The sequence below is a fragment of the Polypterus senegalus genome, chromosome 14 (genome assembly GCF_016835505.1).
Source record: "Polypterus senegalus isolate Bchr_013 chromosome 14, ASM1683550v1, whole genome shotgun sequence".
Taxonomy (NCBI): Eukaryota; Metazoa; Chordata; class Cladistia; order Polypteriformes; family Polypteridae; genus Polypterus; species Polypterus senegalus.
The window spans coordinates 50,656,619-50,674,334 of record NC_053167.1 but is presented as its reverse complement, the minus strand read 5'-3'; the positions used below and the strand labels follow the sequence as shown (position 1 = coordinate 50,674,334).

The 17,716-nt window shown below is 35.7% G+C and overlaps 1 protein-coding gene across 2 annotated transcripts in view; it reads right to left on the bottom strand.

The window, feature by feature from the left end:
• zbtb46 (zinc finger and BTB domain containing 46) overlaps positions 1-17,716 on the bottom strand; it is a 156,329-nt gene that overhangs the window by 94,795 nt on the left and 43,818 nt on the right. For both annotated transcript variants that reach the window (XM_039735307.1, XM_039735308.1), the window contains exon 2: positions 13,024-13,970. In XM_039735307.1, the coding sequence (XP_039591241.1) occupies positions 13,024-13,936 (913 nt within the window). In that variant the 5' untranslated portion in view covers positions 13,937-13,970. The remainder of the gene's footprint in view (positions 1-13,023; positions 13,971-17,716) is intronic.

Genomic DNA, 17,716 nt, shown 5'->3' with positions numbered 1-17,716 from the left:
GATATACTGTACACTGACAGTATAATGCTGTATATTCACTTTGTGGTGTAGCAGGTTCGCGGCTTCAAAAAAAAAAAAAAAAAAGGCCAGTTTTAAATCCATAAAGCCGTGTCACTCTCTGTGCACGGCCGCAGGGAGTCAATGAGGTAGTTGGAGCAAGTCGCACCAGCATGTGTGAGTGCAATCGTTCTCATTTGCTTCATTGGCTTCCTGCAGAGTGGGATTAAGGCCCACGGAGACGGGAGTGTATATATATGGGTCAGCACAAAAAAAGAAGGGGGAATCAAGGAAAAGGAGAGAAGAAAAGAGCCAAGACGGAGGTTGCCGAAAGGAGCTTGTGGTTGCAGAGTCTCCGCCGGCTACACGAGCAATGGGTGAGCCAGGAGAATGAGAAGGAGGTGGGCTAAGATCAGGAGCAGTTAGTCTGCATTTTAACCTCAGATTTTTAACAGATTTATTTATTGATTATTTTTTCCTTATTTTTCAAAATGATTTTTATGGATTTATATATGTACTATTTTTTAGAATACTGCACCATTGACACTTTTGTTGATTTTACTTTTTTTTTGACTGGGTTTTAATAAAATCACTTTTTTCACCATCCTCTGGCCTCATCAGTGAATTATCCTCATATGTCAGCTCATCTCAGTCATAACTATCGACAGTGTGGGCTCAGCAGGCTCCCATGTGGGAAGAGGGAGTCTGTAGGAGACCGGCATCGTCATACACTTGCCCTGCAAATAGCACAACTGATGGAAAATAACATTAGAACAAGGCAGCTTGTGCACATACAAGAAGTCTCACTTTACCATGACTGTCTGTTCATGTTTGGTTAAAACGTGCTTGTTCTTCACTCAGTGAAGTGATGGTTAAGCTTCTCAAGGTTCTTGTAGTGAAGCTGTGACCTTTTAGCAGTGAACAGGAGCCCCACATGACTAAAAAGTCTCTCGCAGGCTGTAGATGCAGGAAGTTGTGTGTGGTCATGTGACTGCATGGCTATGTCTGATTGGTGAAACGGAGTCATGTGATTATTATTGCTACGTCTGATTGGTGAAACAGTCATGCAGTAGATCCACTGGCGACTTCTCTCTGGCAAAAATATACTGTAATGTATAAATGGAAAAAAGTAACGAGTCGAGTGTTGCCCAATGTAGCGGAGTAAGAGTAGCGTTTCTTCTTCACAAATGTACTCAAGTAAAAATAAAAAGTATGGTGCAGTAAAACTACTCTTAGAAGCAACATTTTTTTAAAAAAGTTACTCAAGTAAATGTAACTCGTTATTACCCACCTCTGGTTACCACCAGGGCAGAAAATAGATCCTGGAGGCTGTAAGGGTTCTGAATGACTGGGCCTCATGCATAACGCCGTGAGTAGAATTCGCACTATAACATGACATAAGCACAAAAGCCGAAATGTGCTTACGCACAGAAAAATCTAGATGCAGGAATCTGTGCGTACTCCAACTTCCACGTTCTTCCGCTCCATAAATCCCGGTCAGTGTGAAAACTCTGCATGCGCCTTCTGTCCCGCCTCCAACTCCTCCCAGAATTAAACCTCTATGAATATGCAAATCAATATAAAATCGCCCTTAAGCTCAGCCTTCTGTGAAAAAACAATGGGAAAAGCACGGGGGAAAATATAAGAATTTCAGCGCATACCAAGTGGAGGCAAAGGAAAAGCATACTATTTGTTGGTTTAAATAGTGGTATAAACAACAAAAGGAAGTTGATCGAGTGACATAACGTGTCAGAGAAACTTGAAAGCTCACGTTCACAAAGTCGCACAGTGCTAAAATAAAAAAAAAGTCACATATCAAAGTCGCAGTGATAGGGTGAGTTGTAGCCCACCGTCTGAGCTTATTAGGGTACAGACAAAAAAAATAGGCACACAGTGGGACAAAAGCACGAAATGTCAGCTTTAATCTCGAAATTTCTACTTTAATCACGTAGTTTATTTTGTCATTAAAGTAGAAAATCATAAACTTCATCTTAAAATCATTTCATTTACTAGTTTCTCAAATCCCATCGTAACTAAAGTAGCATGTTAAATGCTTTGTTTTGTATTTGATCTTCAATGTGCTCTGTGTGTGAATCACTACGTGCCTCCATTCTTTCTCTTTCTCTGACAGGACACAGAATCCATTACATTCATGATATTACAGCTCTCTGAATAATTAAAATACTGAGATGTATACGTGGTATCATTATCATGATGATTGGAATGAAAGCGTGATTGGTCACGTCTCACACAAAATGCTGCTGTGCCATGCTGCAACCTTCGATGAAATAATTTATTGTAGCAGTACTGTCTCTTTCAAACATACTAACGTTCAATTCATGTCCTTACTTTTCTTTCCCCAAATACCCAATCGCCAAACAATCAGCTCTGTAATAGACATTAAGCCATCTGTAAGCTTACAACGACGATTCTTCAAAACTTTTAAGGAACATTGAAATATTTTCATAGTACGTGTTTAATTATTCTATCCTTCTATCCTGCCAGTGTCGCGCCTGCCTCAGCAAATATACAGCGCAAGGAAGGAACAATATGTGAACTTTCTAGCGCTGCAGCACCATGTCCTCACATGTTTAATTATTAACAATACAGATTATTTAAGTTAAAGTTTTATCTGTATAATATAATCAACATATTTTGCTGCATTTCATCTTACAAATGATACGGTCGTCATATGTAAATATGTGCTTTATAAAGTGGTGCAGGCTGTGCAATATTATAACTGTAGTGCAAGTTTACAGTGGGGTAATTGTACTTATAAGTACAAACAGTTCTACAAGGAGCAATTGATTGAGTGCGTTTATAGTTCTTGGGATGAAACGGTTTCTGAACCGCAAAATCCGTACAGGAAAGGCTTTGAAACGTTTTGCCATGGCTGAGGCAATGTGGGCTTGATGCTGTAATACCGATAATTCTCTTTCCGATCAGCTGCTGCTATGATTCCCCACTCAGATACAGTGATATAAATACTCCAAGTGGTGCAGTGAGAGTAATATGGAAAAAGATGATCTGCTGTGGCAACCCTTAAAGGGAGCAGCTGAAAAGAAGAAGAAGATGGTGCAGTGAGAGTAACAACGCTAAAGCATTTATGGTATTTGGAATACTATGACTATTCCCTGGACCATTATATTGTTACAAGTAAATTACAATCAGATGCATTACACTAATCAACAATATGCGGTTAGTTTCAGTGTATTTATAAATCCACGTCAGAAAATGAAAGAGTAACCACACAGGAACAGTAGCACTGCTTTGACGCTGGCTGCCGCCAGTCTGCAAAACCGAGCGGAGAACTTGCGTACGACAAGGTATGAGGTACCATGGAAACGTGCGTGGCTTTACTCCAAGTTTAGGTTTTATACATCGCGATTTGAACGTGGAAACGTTCTAACGCAACATTTCTGCACGTACGCACTGTTTTATGCATGAGGCCCCAGGACATAACGTAAGACTATGTTAAATTATGTGTTAACATTAATGCATCCTCAAAAACAGTGATGAACTTTTCAAATATCAAGTCCTGGATTAGTAATGAGCTAAAAATAAAAACTCTCTTATATAATAAGAAAACAGCAATCAAATCCAGTGATAAAGAGGCTCTACAGGACATACAGAGAAAAACAGAGAAAAGTGAATGAAGGTTACAAAGGTAAAATAGAAAGCAAATACTCAGAATAACATGAAGGATATTTGGGATGGACTGTGCATAATTACTGGGCTCAAGCAATTTAGAGCTCAAGTGCTAGAATGGAATATGAACAAGGCGAACACCTGGAACCTATTTAAAATCGATTTTCTCTCCTTTCACCAATATCTTTTTCCAATCAACATTCTCTCCTCACCATCCCTATTGCATCAATAACTCCCACCTCTGATCATCTGTACGTAACTGATGCAGCTACAAGCAGGAAAAACCGTGGAACTGAAAAAAATCAGTCTTCAAGTTCTTAAGGCCAGTCGTGACAAATTTTGTGGTGTTCTTTGCTATCAGTTCAGTTTATCAATAAAGATCCAGAACGTACCCCTGCTGTGGTCCTAAACTATATGTGTCCTCTTGTTAAAGACTAGTTGGACCCACTGCAGTTTGCTTATCAGACACACACTGGAGTGGAAAATGCAATTATCTCTGTTCCAGAAGGCTTATTCACAATATTATATTCTATAACTCTGTGATGACCATTACGATTTTCTAGGATGTGATGTGTTTGGCTGGTAGCATCATGTCAACAGAGGCCTGCTGAATTAACAAGCTAAATAAAAAATCAGACTCAGTTATGGGACACACTATTGACCTGGAGGTAATAACAAAGGCAAGAATGAAATCAAAACTGGAGTGCCACAATGAACAATACTACTCACGCTCTCTCTGACTCAGTACTATTAAATGCTTTCAAGAAATGCTATTGGGGCTCCTTTAAACCAACAGCAATGCACATTTATAATGCCTCACTAAGACTATGACTGCTCTTTTTATCTTTGGACATGTTAAATGTTTTCCTTTCTTTTAAGTATTTCTAGTTTGTGTATGAGATTGGTGCTGTTATTTTTTATAACATTTATTAATTAATTTATCTATTGAGCTTCTGTAAAAAGCTACATTTCACCCTTGGGACAAAAATCTATCATTTTTTTTAATAAACTGCAATTCTGTATGCATTGAAATCAAATAATATCAAATAAAATAAATCAAATAATTTCAAATACCAGAAATGTTAAGTCATTAAATGCAAATACTTCAAGTAGTGTAATCTTTTGTGAAAGGCAAGAGTAACAATCTGTGAAGTGGATGTCACAGGCAGTCACTATCCCACAATTCAATTTCTACTATAATACACTTGAGTATATGAGCACACTGAGGTGTATCACCACAGTTTATGCAATTGAGTACTGAAAAGTTACAGCACCTTACATTACATAGTAAATGTGATGAAATACAATTTTAAAATCACACAATAAAATAAAAGAAAGTAACATGTTTTGGCAGCACACTACATGGCAAGGATTTAAAAATCAAGGAAAAGAGAGTGTTGCCTCTGAAGGAACAGTACAGAATAAAACTTGCCCTCAGCTAAAAATAATTGCAGACCCTGGTCTTAATACATTAAATGTTTAACTGGATACAAAAAATGTTTCAACCTGTTGAAAGGAACAAATGTCATATCCCTATTTCAAACGCAAAAGTTTTTAGGCTTATACTGATTAATGTTTAAATAATTTAGAAATAAAGATTTCTACCTCTCAAAATTCTTTGTATTGACTCATGTGTCACTCTTTCAAATATTTGGCTAAATTGGCTGTGTTAGTCCTTTTAGTTAATATTGTACGGTAGCAAATCCTGCATACAGGCCTGCATGTACCCTGTGGTTATACATCCCCATCTAGCACGTGGTGAAGTCTCTGACGCTGCTTAAGCTGCCATGTTATTAACACCTGCGAGTGGATCGAAACAGGGCTGCAACTCTGACCATGCCCTTTGTAGAATACGAGGCTCCATTGCCAAAAGCTAGAGTGAACAGAAGTGCATTTGTAATGTATGCTTAAGAATGAGTACCATGAAAAATGAGTATTGAAACAGTTTTAAAAATGTTAACAATCAATACTTATCAATATTTTGATACATGTGTCAACCTTACATTCTACTAGCTGGTTAATGTTGCTGACAATTTAGGCTTTGGCTGATCATATCACCAAGACAAATGGGTTAAGCTAGAGGAAGACTGGAAGAAATTATAGAGAAACAAGGGTGATTGGAATTCACAGACATTGCTGCAAATCTCTATATAATTATAGGAGAGCGCACCAATGGAGGTATTTGATAATGTTATAAAGATGATTCCATGTTGATTTAAAATGGCTACAAATCATGATGCTGTATTAGCATCAAAGCCTACCTGCCTCATTATGAAATGGGCTTGGATAAATGTCTACTATTAAGAAACAGTAAAAGTTACTAATGCCATCCTCAGTTGTTCTCTTTCTACAATATTTTGAACAGTGTTCTATTCCTGCACTAAAAAATGTTTTATTCTGTTTCATTGTGGTTTATCTCGAATGATACGCAGGAGTATGATAGTGTTGGCTTCTTATGAAGTCTTGCTTTGATAAAAATGTATTGTCATTAGATCATTAAAGAGATATGCCACATGTACACAGTGCAATGAAAGTATTGTCTGCATGTTTAACAAACACAGAGCATGTCACCACTGTCTTTGTCCAGTGGCACAAATATCCTGACATAGCTAATGTAAAATATAACTTAAAAAAATATTGGCTGTAGGTAAACAAAAACATGGAAGTATCTTTTTGCACACATTTCACAAAATTGATGGTAAATTTAATTTCAAGTGTGATTTTGCAACTGTAAAACACACTAAAAATTATAATTTTAATATTTTTTGGGGTGTAAAGAAAAAACACATTGGTCACTACACACCTCTTTTGGACATGCGTATTTTTCTGAAAAGTTCCAGATGAAGATAAAGTGGAAAAACTGTCATTTTTAAATTCAGCATTGTTAAACAAAAACCATGACATAATCTTGGTCGAAAGCTGTAATGCAACAGGATAATGAAATTGCTATACAAATTGATCGAGAAGAAAACATCAGTATCTGTGGTCTTTAATAAGCTCCTGCTTTGTGCATGCTGATAAAGGAGTCCTCCTATCAGCCCCTATCTGTTAAATACAGCATTACATTCCATTTTCTACATCATTATAATATATATTATTGTAAACTTCCTTTATTTACTTCAATTTTCTTCCCTACATGGTACAAGGGGGCATTTAATTATAGGGCCACTTCACACAAATTATTACAGTCATACTCACACTTAATGTAACCTGTAAGTCTTTGGGGATGCAAGAATTAAACAAGAAAATCTAAAGGAAAATCTTGAGAATGGGGAAAATGTGCAATCTCCATATGAGTGCAGGATTCAGCTTACTGGGGCCATAAGGTGGCACCCATGCTCGACAGTGTTCAAGAAAAAGGTAAATATAGTACTGTAGTAAAAAACTGTATAATTTGAGAAAATCCCCACTGCACTTTACACAACAGATACCGTATCTAAATCTGTGTAAATTTTTGATGGTGCAAGTAAAAAAGAGAAGTGTTTGATGTACTATTTTGAACAGAATTAACCTGTCTGATACAGTTAGCAAGGAGTATGTTGAATCTAAAGCCGATTCTCATTCTGTATCTAAAAATGTGATTGTTAAGTTTTGTTCCCTGCATTGTACTTAAGCTATTAAAAGGTTTGCTGTTATGAAGGCACTAGTTTAGCGCAGACATGATTATTGTATCCAAGAACACACTTTTGTCTACTTTATATTTATTGGTCATAAGCAGAAAGATACTATTTACCCTTCAAAAAACGTAAGCACAAACAGGTAAATAACTTCTCCGAAAATCTGACCACTCCTAATCCTCATCAAATCAAATTTCTTATAACTGAAGGCTACTTTAAAATCTGTTTGGTATATAAAAGTTTGTTTCCAGTAACTTCCAATTTGGCTCCAGCAAACGCCAACATGAGAGGCTCTCATACAAACTTCAGGCTCAAGATAATCTTTACATATTGCCAGTCTCCAGTTTTTTCATAAATGCAGTAAAGATTATAAAAATAACATAATGTAAAGGTGATCCAGATTTTAAAGGCATTATCTTAATTTATAATACTGAGATTTTTGTTGATGTTTGCTCTAATGTCCCACAGACCCTATATATATTAGAAACAGCAAAAAGATGCATTGTATTTTTTTTTTTAACTTTAATAAAAATACTCCACATTGTGCTTCACACTGGGAAAACACCAAGCTTATCCTTAAAATAGTGTAGAGAAAATAAAAATATACTACAATACAAGAATTTTGCCAGCATTATACTCACAGATTATCTGCGTGAGGTTTGTGCTTTCTCCTCTTGCCTGCTTGGAATATACTCCAGTTTTCCTCTCACATCCCAATATACCGTTCTGATGTATTAGATTAACAGGTAATTCAAATTAGACCTTGTACGAGTGCAAATATGTGTGTGAATGTTTCTGTAAAATTTACCCTTATGTTTCCAACTGTGTCCCCGTGTTCTTGTTGAACAAATTGTTAAGTAACAGTCTAGATCCACATTACCAATTCCCTGCAGAATTTTAAAAAATTCAATGATGTCATCTCTTAATCACCTTTTTCCTAAATTGGAAAAAGCTCAGCTCTTTTAATCTTTTCTTGTAACGCATCCTTTGCAGTCTTGAAATTAGCTATGTCACTCTTCTCTGGACTTTTTCTAGCACTTCTATTTCTTTTTTGTAGCTTGTAGCTGTACACAATACATAAGATAGGATCTAATTAGTGCATTAAAAAGCTTCATCTTAACCTCCTTTGACCAGTACTCTACACATCAGGGCACTACATAAAACTAACATTCTGTTAGCCTTCCTAATGGATTCTCTACACAGTATAGACGTTACAACTTATGAGTCCACTACAATTCTTAAATCCTTTTCCTAAGCTGTACTTTTAATTTTCAGTCCTCCCATTGTGTATTCACATCTAACATTCTTACTTTGTATGTCTAATACTTTACCTTTACCTACATTAAATTTTATCCACCACAAATCTGCCCCAGCCTGTCCGAGTCCCTCTGTAATGATTCAACAGATTCTAGATTACCAACCAATCCACCTAGTTTTGTATAATCTGCAGACATCACCAGCATGTTATTTAGATTCTTATCCAAATCATTTACATGTATTAGAAATAGCAGCAGCCCTAGCACTGACCCCAGTGGGACACAACTCTTAACATCGGTGAATCCTGATAAGGTTCCTCACACCATAACCCTCTGTTTCCTGTGTTTCAACCATTTCTGCAACCATTTACACACTTCATCCTGAACTCCCACTTCCTTTAATTTGATGCTGCCTAAAAATCAAGATATTCTAATGCATTGTATGGTAAACACACACCTTTGCAAAAAGTATGATGATACTGTAGCTCATATGTCCATAAAATGTTCCTAATGAAAAGAATTATAAAATATACAGTTTTTCTAATCATTGTATTTATTGATTTCTATTAGTTATTAGTTGGTGACAGATTGGTAGATCATGGGGGGTCATGAGGTCACTGTTAAAGTCGTTGCCAACCACGATTTCAAGCTGTTTCATCGTGTGGTGGGTGTGGCAACGCGCTTTACCAGTGCATGCTCCCCAACCTGAACTGACCTGAAGAAAGCTCAAGAGCAAAAATTGCTTTCCTAGTATTCATTTTAAGGATAGAATTATTTAAAAATACAATCAATTTTGCCTCTTTGCAGATTCCCACTAGATTAGGTTAGATTATACTTTATTTGTGCCCAAAGGGAAATTATGATTTTACAGAAGCTCCCAAAATTTATGGAAAGAAATCTTAACATTGGAGGCAGTGTGTTATGACATCTTTCATGCTTTCTTTTAACCTTTTCCTTTACAATTACAGCTGTCTGTTCAGGACAGGTGTTACCTTTATTTGTCAAAAACACATTGTGAGAAAACCAACATATATGTTCCAGTGTTCTCCTTTTAAAAAAAAAGTAACAGCACACATCTCTATTTTTCACTTTGTAGCTTTAAAAAAATCTTGTCTATTAGTCCTTAAAATTTGTTTTACTGTCAAAAAATAATAAAAAGCTCTACCTTATTTTCAGAAAACGAAATGAGACTCAGACCTTATGATAATGTTTAGCACCTAATGAAAAAAAATCCCCTGGAATCCACAGCAAAACTGACCACAGCAGCAGCTCTTTGTCTTTAAACTAACAGACGTACTTCAGCTGACAGGCGTCACAATAGGATATGTAGATGAACAATTAAAGTGTGACCTTGCCACAGAAACTAGAATGTGAAGAATTAGCTCACCCACCCTAATATTGCTTCTTCTGCTTTAAATGGCTTAGTAAGTTGGTTTTATGCACCTCTGGTTCTGCACAGTAAAATTTCACGAAACAGCATCATATCCTCTTAAATTTCTCACTTCTGTAATTGTCCTCTCTGTTGACATTTAGATGCTATGTGCATGTTGATGTAACCTAGGCACCTCATAATTTCTGGTTATTTCCCTGCAGTTGTGAAAAATACACCAGAACACTTCCATAATTTCTAAATAAAATAATACATTACTGACTCTACATGTAAAATGTATCCTTACATTAAAACAAGTTTAGAAAGGTGGCCTTATATGCTACGCCAGTATTACACTACATTTTAAAAAATGAAACCTGGCAAAAAGTGACAGACATCTGAAACTAAATTTTTATATTTCTGGGACATCTCTATCTACCATGAGGAATATTTTAATTGATAGCACAATGCCAGATCTGTTTAATAATTTTTATTTATTAATGGGAAAATTCATAGAAAAAAATATATAAGGAACCTGAAGTGTATCTTATAAATACACTCTTAATACAAGAAACAAAAAATTCACTATTCTATACTTCAGATGTGATGGAATAAAAAGATATAATTTGCCCTTGTGTTATGTTTCTGAGAAAAGTTTTGCTAAGCTCTCTGACTTAGGGGTATCATAAATAAAACCTGTTAAATTAGATTTCAGTTGAATGCTCCATTATTCATTTATCCATTTTCTAAAACCACTTTAACCTGAGCAAGGGTGAAGGGAAGCTGAAGCCTGTCCTTGCAAGCACTGGGCACAAAGTAATACCAAGTCAATTTGTACAGAATATGTTAATAAACCTTATCTGCAAATCTTTGACGTAAGAAACAAAAACCTGGAGGACTTCAAGAGGATCAGTCTGTGACTATGCTAATCTCATGGAATTGTGGAACTGCTGTGAGGCACCAGCGCTAACCACTATGCCATGATGCCACCGTACTACTACATGAATATATACCAATAAAACAATCTTAACCTTTTATAAGTGAACAATTACTTCCAGTAGAGACTGTGCCAACATTTATTCAAACATACCAAGCAAAAAAAACTATTTTTAATTGTCTCCAGAAAACACAAAAGTTTAAGCACTTCTAGCCTAAAGTTAAATTTACACTGCTGTCCTACACATTTCCAACAGTTAGGACATGTATTTTGAAATTGGCAAGATCACTTATTTTTGACCCTTTACATTTGTCCTTGTAGATCTTTTCACTTACAGTAATAATGAGGCCAACTGTATACAGTGGATACAAATGTTTTATTGCACACCATCATTTTTCAGAACTAATATTAACATAAAATCTCATAAAATATATAAAAAATGTATTACTATGTCTCTACATGTGGTGCTAACACTATAAATCCATAAATGTACTAAGTAATGCCCACCCATTGCCTTTATAAGGGTAAATGGATTAAATAACCATATTGCTCTGTATGGGGAAAAAGGCAAATGGATTAACTAATTATACAGTCGACCCTTGACATACGACTGGCCTGACATGCGAACAACTTGATTTACGACCAAAATTTTTGCTTTGATTTACGACCAACATCTTGCGTTACGACCCGAATGCGGTCACGTGTATCCGCTTGTGTGATTGTAAACAAACAGCCGAGAGTGTTCGTAAGCGTCAGTCGGAGCCCAGATACATGTGTTTGTAATTTCGGTCAGTGCAGTGATTTATCTATATATATATAATTCACTAAGACCATGGCAAGCAAGACGCATAATTGCTAAGGAAGGAAGAGAAGGTACGAAGGTAAAGCGATTGTTAAGGGATGTTAGCTAGTGGGCTGGCGCGGCACATGATGATGTCATCAGGCCGAGTCAGTAGCGGCTTTCTTTGGAATGTATTATTACAGCAGTTCACAACACGGCCAGCTTTGAACTGAGTGGTCGACTACTGTCATTATTAACTTGAGAAACAGCGATCACAATCGAAACGAAGAAGGAAATTATGCGGAAATATGAGAGTGGCGTTCGTGACCGAACTCGCTAATATGTACAGCATGTCGAAATCCACCATCTCGACAATTTTACAAAGAAAATATTTGCATAAGGAGGCTCCTTCTAAACAATAACCACCTTCCGTTTCATTCTCCTCCTCCTCCTCCCTTCCTGCAGCCCAAAGATGTTTCTGGTAGGCTAGGCACTTTTTATAACTTTTTGGTTAGTACATTAGAAAAATTATTGGTGTTTTGGTAAATTATGGCATTATACAACCCTTTTTTATTAAGTAAGTGTTGCTGTGGGAGGTTTGGAGCGCATTATGGGTATTTCCATTATTTCTTATGGGAAAAATAGTCTTGACTTACAACCATCTTGAGTTACAACCAGCGCTCGCGAACGAATTGAGTTCGTAAGTCAAGGGTCCACTGTATTGCTTTGTAAGGGAACTGAAAAAGAGTGTGGGGCTCCACTGCTCCCAGTGCACCTCTGCATCAGGTCTAAATTAAGCAATCTTGTACTGATTGAATTGTTCAGTCCAGTTGACTTGTGCATTAAAACGTAAAAGGAACAAGGAAATATACTTCCAAATGAATTTATAACATATTCAAGGCAAATATTAAGTTATTTGTGTCATTTGATGCAAGCTAATGTAAAGATCTCTCATATCTGAATTATTGTTCTCTACCTTACAACAAAAAGTAATTTTAACAGTGTTTGATTAAACACTTTCTGTAGTACATAACACTTTAATACATTTTTAAAAATCAACATCAGACCAATCCATCTCTGCACAAAAATGCTTCACACAAAAACAGAAATGTACTGTATAATGGAAGTAGATGCCTTTAAAATAGGAAAAAAAATTAAAGAGAAGTTAATGTAGTCTTTGGAGTAAGGACATACAGAAATTCATTGTCAAGTGACTTGTCACCACAGACCCATGCTTTCAAAATGTTGTTGATTTACCTAAATTACAAATTATCCTGGAAACATGCACACAGATTAGCATACTGAAATGTTTTAAACCCTGAAGCTACACAATGCATCTTATCCTTATAACAAATAATGCCTCAATGCTTAAATTGGATTCTCAGAACTATGTAATAAAACAGCATATAATGTCTTACCTGAAATATCCTGGCTATTATAAGGCCAGCCAGAGAGAATAGATGGCACAGGGGAACCATTTCTGCTATCATCATCTACTTGCTGTGTTATGTGACGCACAGTATCTTTGTTTTTCCTGTTCTTCCTGCGCCCAGCAGGCTGCCAACTCTCCCCACTGCCTTGCTCTCCTAAAGCATTCTGTACAGTAGCAGCACCATCTTTGCTATAAGTGGATGGGGATACTTGTTCCTCTTTAACTGGCACAGGCTGGAAATCCCTGTGCCACAGGGACTGAGAGGAAAGATCATCATGGCAGTCATTTTTGGTTTCCTGGTCCTCCTTACCATATGTACTTCCTCCATCATGGCAGCTTGCAATTGCTGAATCACCAGAAGAATTAGCAGGACTTGTTTTTCGTGCCAGCCATGGAGAGGTACTCCTACCAGACATCATAGATGCCAAAGCTTCTGCACTACTGCTGCCAGATGCACTACCTACTTCAAATTCCACCAGCTCATCTGTTAGCTCAGATCGAATGCTGATATCAAGGGCAGCTTTGATAAAGTTGTGACATGCTTGCACAATATCGGTCATCTGAAGATAGCTTGCCGCTGACATTACTTCAATGACATTCTTGCTTGTGAGAGCCAAATGAGCAGAATACATAAAGTCCAAGATAGTTTTGAAACCCTGTGCAGTGACAATGTCCAAATGTGTTATGGTAGCCTGGTCAGAGGTCTTTTTTACTTGGCAGTATAGGGTTTTGAAGTAACGACTGCTGCCCAGAAGTACATTTTTATGTGCCTTAAAGATCTTGCCTTCTACAATAATGCAGACATCACAGAGGATACCATGCTGCCTCTGCTCATTCAGTTCTCGTAAGAGCTGTCTATAATGAGAGGTAATCTCCATGTCTTCCTTCCTGTTATTCATTTGACAATCTGGTAGGTTTCTCCTTCTGAAGATTCTGAAACATAAACATCATTTTAAAAAACTTAAAGATGAATATAAACAATCAGAATATCTATCCTAACTACTAAATTTAACATACAGTATATTTAGTTTTCTTACTTGTTTCTCTTATTTTTAAAAAAAGTTTAAACCATCACACAACATTCAAAGTGACGTAACCAACAGAAATACAAACCTAAACAATCAATACACCGTAGAACCTACTGAATTAAAAATGACCACTGTAAGACATGGAAATATTTAGCATGTAGGGCAACCAACAAAATCTGTACAGTCAAAAGCAGGGACTTTTAGTACAAATTAAACTTACATCACCTTTCTTATTATAACACTGTTCAATTTAATTTAGTTTATTCTTATAGCGCTCACTTGATTTATGAGTCAAGTACACTGTACACCTTTCCATATAAGGTATAGTTAAAACCAAATGCAAAGCAGCATGCAGCAGCACATATGAAATCAATTCAATATGTACATAAAACACACATATATATGTACAGATATTGTAGAAATGGTTTTAGCTTGCATAAAAGGAAAATATACATTAAGTATATCAAGATAAAGCCACCACGCAACAAACAAGAGAAGAACAAAATTCAAAAGTCAACACAGACTCCATCTGCCCTTGGCCCACTGGTTGTCCGGCCATGCTCTGCGAATTCTAAAATATACAACATTGGAGACAAATGCAATAATTTTGGTGGAGCACAACAAAGGTCTGATTCTGGGTGGGTTATTGCTGGTTACACATGCATTCTAAGGTTCCATTCCAAGTTCATGAATTAAATAATCAACAAGACAGAGACAGTCAATGTTAGCAGCAAGACACAAAAAAGAGAAAGAAAATGAAAATAAACTAGTAACAGATGAATGTAATATTTAAAAACAGGCACCAAGAAATGACTCACCAGAAGCAAAAAAGGTATACTATTCTATATTAACAAGTCTTTAGTCTTAATTTAAATAATGAAAATGTCAAGGCATTGTTTATATTGGCAGGGATTGTCGATCATTTCAGAGTTTGGAGGCCCCATAGCTAAAGGTTCCAACACTGACAGTACTGAAATTATTTGAGAAATATTAGAAGACCAGCATTTTACGGCAAGAATTTATATGGTTAAAGTTGCCTCTAAAATGTACAGTAAATCAATTTTGTCATTAAAGAACTGATGTTTGTGTGATCACACTGCACAGCAGTAATTTTAAATTATCCCCATGTGCTTTATTTTGTTCAGTTTACCTTCTACATTGGAGTGAGCAAGCTTTTCCATATATTTCCCATATAAAGAAAGTTTTTAGTTTTCAATATACAGTATTTCTAACATAGAGAAAGCATGTCTTTCATAATGACAAGAGTAAAGTTTAAATCGGTGTCAAAGACAGATGTGGCTGAATCCAAGTTAACATCCTAAGTATGACAGAATCAAATTAAAAACTGTAAACACTGTCCTTTAGTATTTGCAAAATTACCAATACTTAAAATATTTTTTGCAAATTTAACAAAAAATAAATTCTCAATCATCCACTATTTTACCTCATTAAAACAGTTTAATATTGACAAATTGGAAGAAGTATCTTACAAGTATTGTAAGTATACGAATAATAGGTAATATCATGCTTCCAAATTAGTTTCTTAATAAAAACACCTACAAAAAAAGAAGTTATCCTAGCACTGACTCTTCAGAGGCACCTTAACTAACTGCAGACTGAAAGGAATGACAGAGTACTATAACCATATGTCTGCAGGTAATGAAAAGAAATTGATAAGATTAAAGTAAAGCCACTTACAACAGTGCCTGATAGGCCAACAAAATGTTCTTCTCTGATGTGGCCATGAGAAAGGACAGTATTACATATTCCATAAAGCTGTATAAAATAAGATTTAGCTTGCAGAACTTTAAATCACTTTGTACTTTTTCAAAATTTTTGGTGCTAATTCATGGCTCTGTGGCTAAGGGGAAGGACCTGTTACTGCCAAAAGGGATCCTGCTATGCTGGGCGCTTGAGCATGGCCCTTAACCTGAAAACTTTCTTAAACTGATCAATAGCTTCTGCTCATATAGATGGATAAACCAGCAACTGTGCTATTCTCTTTTTATGGTAAAATTTCTGTCATTATACATTAAGACAGTATGTAGCATCATTAAACTTAGGTGATTGTCTTTCCATAGTAACCAACTTTGCTTTGATAGGAGCTGCATTATTTAAAGTGTGTTCTACAGCTACTTCTGTGCATATTGAGTTATTTCTGTATTGTTTTTCATAATAGGCTTGTTTTGTTTCCCATTTGCTCGGCAGGCAATCGTTCATTGTTCCATGAATCCTAAAATACAGTTAAAATCATTAACCGATTTGATTGTTTTGTCATTATTGTTGGAACTTTACTATTTGATGTTGCTCATTTTTCCCTTGACACTTTTGCAACATTTTGCACAACATTACATTTCACACTTTTATAATTTTGCTTTTATACTTTTCTGTGTTTTGCTCTTGTTTGCTTCATTTGCCAGCCACACTGCTCTGTAACTTTTTGTGTATTCTTTTGATGCTAGCTCAGTTAGGAACATACTCATATCCTTTATATTTATCTCCTCCCACATGCTAGTATTAAAGCATGTTACGAATTTTGTACCAGGTACTAAAAAAGGACAGTCTATAAAGCAAATTGTCAAACTTCTGACCACTTAAAGGAAAGGCTTTTGTCAAAAGAAAAAAGTAAGCAGCAAGAGAAAAAAAGTCTGGTTTTTACTTGTGTTTTATAACCCTGATTTTGGTTTACTCTTGATAACGCGAGGAAAGATATAAAAGACTTCAGCCAATCCAACTGACTAGGCACACATAAAAAATACATAATTATAATATAAATATGAATACTATGGTTTGCATAACATTTCACCCCAAACAAACATACTAATGTAGAACAATTATCCACCTAATTATTGAGATTATTTGTGAATAGTGAAGAAAATAAATGAACACAGCCTGACAAAATGCATGCAAGTACAAAGAAGAAAAGAAAGATTTATGTCAACTGTTTCTGCAAGACTAGAATTAAAATGCATATATCAGATATTAACAACTTTGAAAGGTGGTTCATTAAAATCTGGTTGGCAATAAAGAGGGATACAATATGTGTAACAGTTTATAAAATGTATATTTTGTAAATTTGTTAGAAAAAATACAATTAAAGCTTAAAAAAGAAACACTATGCCATTCCAACTTTACAACTAACAAACAATGTAATGTAATGAACAATTTTCAAGTTAAAAAAAAAATCAAAACAATTGTAATCATCACAATTTGATTTAGAATTGCTTTCGATTCCATTTTAAAGGGTCTTTGAACAGTGTAGTGTAGTCAGTATTATATTAAACTAAATCATTAAGACAGAAAGTGTTACCAAATAAAAATGTGATTTGTTTTTTTACCACAGAGCTGTCAGGATCCATTTTGAGTAATATAACATGACAGTTTTAGATCTGTGATGTGACAGAAGCACTTGCTGCAGGGCTGGCATCCTTCAGGTCAGGTTTAAAAAATTATTCTAAGCCTGATGGCATGTAGGATCAAATAAACTCAAAGCATCTCGAGTATCTTCATTTATAAACATACCTTTCTTTCTAGACATTATTTAGTAAACCAAATTCAGTAAACAAAACACATTCTCTGTTGATCTATAAACAGAGGAAAAAGTACTTAAAAGTTTTTTTTTCCTCCTGTCATTTTATCAATTGCCACAAA